Source organism: Cyphomyrmex costatus, unplaced genomic scaffold, assembly GCF_001594065.2.
Source record: "Cyphomyrmex costatus isolate MS0001 unplaced genomic scaffold, Ccosl1.0 scaffold18, whole genome shotgun sequence".
In the NCBI taxonomy this organism is placed as follows: Eukaryota; Metazoa; Arthropoda; class Insecta; order Hymenoptera; family Formicidae; genus Cyphomyrmex; species Cyphomyrmex costatus.
The window spans coordinates 1,841,869-1,847,781 of NW_017275824.1; the positions used below are offsets into that span (position 1 = coordinate 1,841,869).

Below are 5,913 nucleotides of genomic sequence, written 5' to 3' on the forward strand. Positions count from 1 at the left end.
GTGGACAAACGAATGCAATAATGATTTTACCAATATTCGCATTTAAGGTGCCAACTTCACAAAGCAGCTCTGTAATGTTGAAATCTCTAAATGCGAATTAATTGCCGGGATCATATATATGTATATATAACTTATTTAAAATATAAACACGCGCGATATATTTTAACATATTTGTAAAAAAAATGGGTGTAATATACATCTTTAATGTTAATACTTTTAAGCTTAATAATAAACATCACGCGCATGGAAGTAAGCATACATATATGTAGTTGCAGGGAGGAATATTTATTCTGATCCACATTTTATGTAGCGCGAATACGATTATACGAACCGCGAATATCTACTTACCATCAGTCTTGAAAAGTATATGCGTTATCCTCAGAATAGTGGATCTGGCATGTAGTTCACATCCACTTTTGCAGTGGGCAGTAGTGCGCGGCAGTATTTTGTGGTTACAGGTTTTAGGTCGTTAGTCCTCTCTCAGGTTTCTCTCTGCTCAGAGCCATTTGTTTAAATATCATGGACCTATAGGGAAGATTCGAACCAAAAATCGTGGACATTACCGATACGATCGTGGACATTGGCTACATAGTTCATTGTCCACGTTTTGTGGACATAGAGGCGCTTCAAAATAAAGTAACAGCTAAATCCCAGGCATGGCCGCTCTCAGGCTTCTCTCTGGTTTGACAGAGTTGCCGCGGTTCGATTGATCTGGTGAACATAACCTGTTACGATGTTGATCCGTTTACCGACGTATTGGACTCGCGAGTTCGCCGAGTTCGCGTTGATCGTCGCGTACGATCGTTCTCCTCAGCCGGGACTCGTCGTCGCGTCGAAGAAGATTCGCAGGAAACGCATCGAGAGAATTGCATGCGTCGGTGGCGACTGAGATTCCAAATTGCCGCATTATTTAACCTCGTCGTCGGAAGTGTCATTCATGTGTGACGTAAACAGATACTGTAGTAACAAGAGTTTAATATCATGAGCAAGATCAGATTGGGGTCAGAGTATATTCCGTTGACGGGGAACGATATCAACGACATGTCCAAAGTCCGTCTCGTCGTGCCGTTCTCCAGAGTGGCATGGTTCACCGTGTTTCTGCCATTTCTGGCGTTCGTCTTTTGTGTCGCCTGGTCGGTCCTTTACAACTTTGAACATTCCACCTCCACTCATTGTCAGGTAGGATTGTTAAGTTGCTAATTCTCTGTATTTGTGCGAGATAACCTCGTGATTTTTCGTAAAGCGCGTACTGCGCATGATGTATCATTTTATCCTTGTTTAATGTTCAGTAAACAACAAGGATGCATCATGTGCACCGTGCACTTTATCGAATGCAACCAATAATAACTGTAACAGCTGTTCTTTTCATGGCTCTCGATTGCCGGGATATCTTGCGTAACTTTGAATGTAGCGTTTATGATAGGTTTCTAAAAGGAATGCATCTTGCGAAAGAATTTAATTCATGAATCAGCACAAATTCAGTTATATAATTCGGCGTATCTTTAGAAATAAAGATGCTGCTGTATCAGTGAAAAATATAACTTCATAAATTATACAATAATTTTTAATAAAAAGTAAAACGAGAAATATAAATAAATACACAATATACGAAATGAAACGAAAATCTCAAAAGATTATCTTAAAATCTGAACCATAATAAATTACTAAAAAACGCAGAAAATCAAACATTCAAAAATAGTTTACATGTAGAGAGAAGAGCTAACAAAATAATAATAATAATAATAATAACAACAATAATATAATAATAATAAGCAGTAAATTGAAATGAAAATTAAATAACTACTGTATGCTTCTAAATAGATTAATCTAAGTTTAATTTACTTTTTCTAGTTTTAGAATTAAAGAAAGACAAAGAATACATTTAATTGAGATTAAAGTTAATCTATATTAATAAACATGGACATATAAGTTATACAAACCTCGTAAAAAATAATCTGTTTTTCTTGTAATTTCTAGGTGTACAATTTTTTACCATCTGTCTCAGCAGCTATAGGTCACTATAGACCTCAGAAAGATGTATGGAAGACTGCTATAGCATTGCAAGCGTTATTAAGAACCTTGGTATTTACACTGTATTATCGTTATTACAAGGAGCATGTTTACAAGTGGGCAGAATACCTAAGTAATGTAGCGCTCGTTATGTATGCCATTGAAAATACTTCTCTGGTGACATTAAGCTTTTGGACTTCCGATGAGAATTATGGTATGCGACTGTGTACATTTTAAGAATTTGTATAATTATGCACATACGATTATTATAATAAATATAGCATGTATGGTATGATTAATGTGCTAATACTTTGCTTTTCTTACAGCGTTCCATAAGATGTCTTTCATAACTTTTTTGATAACGTCATTTATATACATGTTCGTAGCTTATTATATTATGAAAAGTTGCCTGAATATTGCAAAAGGCTTAAACGATGTTTCCTTAAAGTGGAAACGAAGATCAATGATGCTGAATGTGATATGTATAGTAATAGCATGCTACTTCTTTTATAGACATAATAAATATTGTGAACCTTTAGGTGAGATATTAATTAATATTTTTATTATTATGCCTAGCAATGTAGTTCTTGTTAGCTTAGAGTCTTAGAGAGTTACTATATAATTTCAGTATATTCAATGTTCGCTTTAAGTGAATATGGAGTTGTGCTCTCAAACATGGGATATCATCTAACTGCTGCATTGGATTTTGCTACAACGCGTCTTCTGATATCAGGAAACAAACTTAGAATTATCTAAAATTTTTTTAATTACGGTTTTATTTGCGCGTATGTGATAATTGTGACATATACTTCATTTTATACTTTTATTATTGTACCATTTTCGGTATTATATCATATTAAAAAATAATTTATTAGATAATTTATACAAAAATATGAATTGTATAGCTTTTAAAAAGCATGAACTTGTTACAGATATCAATGTTAGATATATTCGTCAGTATTTGAAGCAATACATTTTTTAAGACACTTTAATTAATGCTGAAAGATTCCATACATCAAATTTTGTACATAATGATCCTTCTTGCTATTATCTTATTACAAACTATTTCTTAAATATTTATTACTATACAATCAAATATATTAATGTATATAAATTGATATATAATGTACAAATATATATTTTTTGAGATAATAAATTGCTTACAAATATACAAATATTATATGGCATATAGAAAATATTTATATTTTCTTTGGAAAACTTTTTAAATACCTATTCTGCTTTATATTTTATATTTGAACGATTAGATAATTATATGTATTGACTTGCATTAAAATTTAAAGTCGCGATCAAGTTTATCGGCGATAAATTTTGCTATCGCCATAGAACTAGTTGCAGCTGGTGATGGCGCGTTTCGACAGTGCAATACTCTGCTTCCGATCGCGCCGGTGCCTCCGTCGAAAACGAAGTCATCGACTAATTTACCGTCTTTATCCATTGCCTGTGCTCTTACACCCGCCGGTCCTCTTAACGATAACGAGAGAAAATGTTATGATATGTAAATTATAAATAGATATAGCACACAAAATAATGACCTTTTTACATCTTTGTATGTAACTTCAGGAATAAACTTCTGGAGATCTTTCACAGCTAAGGGATAAAAAATCGATTTTATCACCTCTTTGCAGCCTGGTAGGAAATATCGATAGCACAGTTTATATAAACCAGGGAATTTTGCCATCTCTATACAATCTTTTATATTTATATCAAACCAACTGAAAATGAAATCTTAATGTCATGATTTTTTAAATACTTTTGTGATATAAATCTAACTAATAGATTTACTATTAATTAGCTAAATAATATAAATATATTTAGATTTAGATTCCTTGCAAGGAATGTTATTCAACCTCGTAGAGTAAACATAATATTATTATAATAATACCTATAGCCTTCTCTAGCAAACGCAAGAACAGCATTAGGACCCAACCAGATTTCACCGGTCACTCTGGGTGTAAAGTGCACGCCCAGGAATGGAAATCTGGGATCAGGCACCGGATACACATTGGTGGTGCAGAGATGTCGTTTGTTATCGCTTAACAGAAGATACTCGCCACGAAATGGTACTATTCGCGGACTTACATCGCAGCCCGTCATCACCGCTAATCGATCTGAATGTAGACCAGCGCACGTCAGCACATATTTCGTTGGTATGCACTTCAAAAGAAAAATTGCCAGAATATTAGACGATATTAGATTAACACGATAAGATAAGGCCTATGGAAAAAAATCTTACTCGATTTTTCGATTGAACGGAGATGGGAGATAATTGACTTTTCCCTTTCGATTCCGTCATCTCTGCAAATCCAATTACTTCAAACTTTAGAAAAATCTCTCCTCCCATTTTTTGAAAGTCTTCGGCAAAAGATTTACACACGACTGCCCAATCCACTATACCAGTCCACGGTGACCATAAAGCTTTTTCTCCCTAGAAACGAGATAGTTCGATTCACATTTATTTATATGTTATTTATGACATCCTAAAACACTATCGCAGTTTTTATACAAAGATACAAATTCTTTATTATAACATACTAAAGATAAAATTAAAATATAAAAGATGAATAAAAGGATAAATTAGATTTATATTTCAAAAAAGGTTTTTTTTTTATATATATTTAAAAGAATTTGTACATGATTGAAACTTAGGAGTAAGTTTATAACAATAAAATATTAACATGGTAAATTTTTTATGCAATTTCTATATTTAACATAATTATTATTTTTGCGTTATACCTTGCATTTGGGTTCGTATTTTGAAATGCAATCTTTCTCAACAATCTGTAAATCGGGCACTTTGTTTTTCGTTCCTCTGTCGAAGAGATCGTCTATTCTCTTGACTTGAGCTGGATTCTGGGCGACAATCAGCTTGCCAACTTTCTTATGAGGTATGTTATTCTTACAGAAGTACTCGTATGATAGTTTTAGGCCTTCCACACAAAGCTTTGCCTATAATGTTAAATCATGAATGTTTAAATCATGTAAATCAAAACTAATCCTGAGAATATGTGAAGATAATCAATATTTAATTTTCTGTTTTACATAAGTTAGTTAAAAATTTTTTATTCAGAGAGAGAGAGAGAGATTGAATATGCAATATATTACTTCTTATAATAATAATAATAGGAGGAAACGATGTACTCTCGTATTATGTGGCAATGAAGATTACTAGTTTTTAATCTTTTCTATCAGTCTTATCACAGGACTGATGATATCGAGCTATTAAAAATAACTGCGTGCAAGAAGTTACATGTTTATTTAAGTTTACCTTCATGCTTCCAGGAGTGTAGTAAATACCGGCATGGACCACACCACTGTTATGACCCGTTTGATGTATAGCTAGAGCATTCTCCTTTTCCACAATGGCCATTTTCATGTTTGGATGCCGCATAATCATCTCGCGGGCGGTCGCGCAGCCGACGATGCCACCGCCTACGATCACCAGGTCGTACGTAGAGCATGTTCTGAAAATTCTGTTCATCTAAATCATTCCTTCTTGTGTGAGGAAAACAACAGTGGGCTATTTCAGGCAAAATGTTAGACTTGCTTCAAATATGAATATCTTTTAATGCAAAGCATTCCATACAAAACCATGAGTTTTCTTATTTCAGTAAAATTGGCTTAAATTAATATGTATCTATTTCAGTTTTTCGATTCACTGATCAAAAGTTTCTTTTGGTAAAACTGTAAAAAATAGATTTTATTGTAGCACTATTTAAATATTATTTTGATTGTAATTGGACTAAAAATATTAAGTATTTTTATCTACTAAACTATTTAGTTTGTGTGGATATGTGTGTGTGAACTGTACACTCTCTCTCTCTCTCTCTCTCTCTCTCTCTCTCTCTCTCTCTCTCTCTCTCTCTCTCTCTTTTTTTTTTTTCT

At 33.3% G+C, this 5,913-nt stretch overlaps 2 protein-coding genes across 4 annotated transcripts in view; one reads left to right on the forward strand and one right to left on the reverse strand.

Annotated features, from left to right (window-relative positions):
* The first annotated feature begins 693 nt into the window (after positions 1-693).
* Positions 694-2,805, forward strand: LOC108772187 (post-GPI attachment to proteins factor 2). Its single transcript, XM_018537677.1, has 4 exons — positions 694-1,179; positions 1,978-2,224; positions 2,337-2,549; positions 2,639-2,805. The coding sequence occupies exons 1-4, from the start codon at positions 982-984 to the stop codon at positions 2,764-2,766; spliced, it is 786 nt and encodes a 261-aa protein (XP_018393179.1). The 5' UTR covers positions 694-981; the 3' UTR covers positions 2,767-2,805.
* A 446-nt stretch (positions 2,806-3,251) lies between these two features.
* L2HGDH (L-2-hydroxyglutarate dehydrogenase) overlaps positions 3,252-5,913 on the reverse strand; it is a 5,114-nt gene continuing 2,452 nt past the window's right edge. For all 3 annotated transcript variants that reach the window (XM_018537624.1, XM_018537625.1, XM_018537623.1), the window contains 6 exons: positions 5,297-5,492; positions 4,765-4,977; positions 4,265-4,456; positions 3,914-4,185; positions 3,564-3,743; positions 3,252-3,494 (listed from right to left, as the gene is read on the reverse strand). In XM_018537624.1, coding sequence (XP_018393126.1) covers positions 3,299-3,494; positions 3,564-3,743; positions 3,914-4,185; positions 4,265-4,456; positions 4,765-4,977; positions 5,297-5,492 — 1,249 coding nt within the window. In that variant the 3' untranslated portion in view covers positions 3,252-3,298. The remainder of the gene's footprint in view (positions 3,495-3,563; positions 3,744-3,913; positions 4,186-4,264; positions 4,457-4,764; positions 4,978-5,296; positions 5,493-5,913) is intronic.

Bases quoted from the DNA above. Each gene is read 5' to 3' on its own strand.
- LOC108772187 (XM_018537677.1), top strand. From the start codon at position 982: ATGAGCAAGATCAGATTGGGGTCAGAGTATATTCCGTTGACGGGGAAC. The intron at 2,225-2,336 runs GTATGCGACTGT...CTTTTCTTACAG, and splicing joins GACTTCCGATGAGAATTATG to CGTTCCATAAGATGTCTTTC. The intron at 2,550-2,638 runs GTGAGATATTAA...ATATAATTTCAG, and splicing joins TAAATATTGTGAACCTTTAG to TATATTCAATGTTCGCTTTA.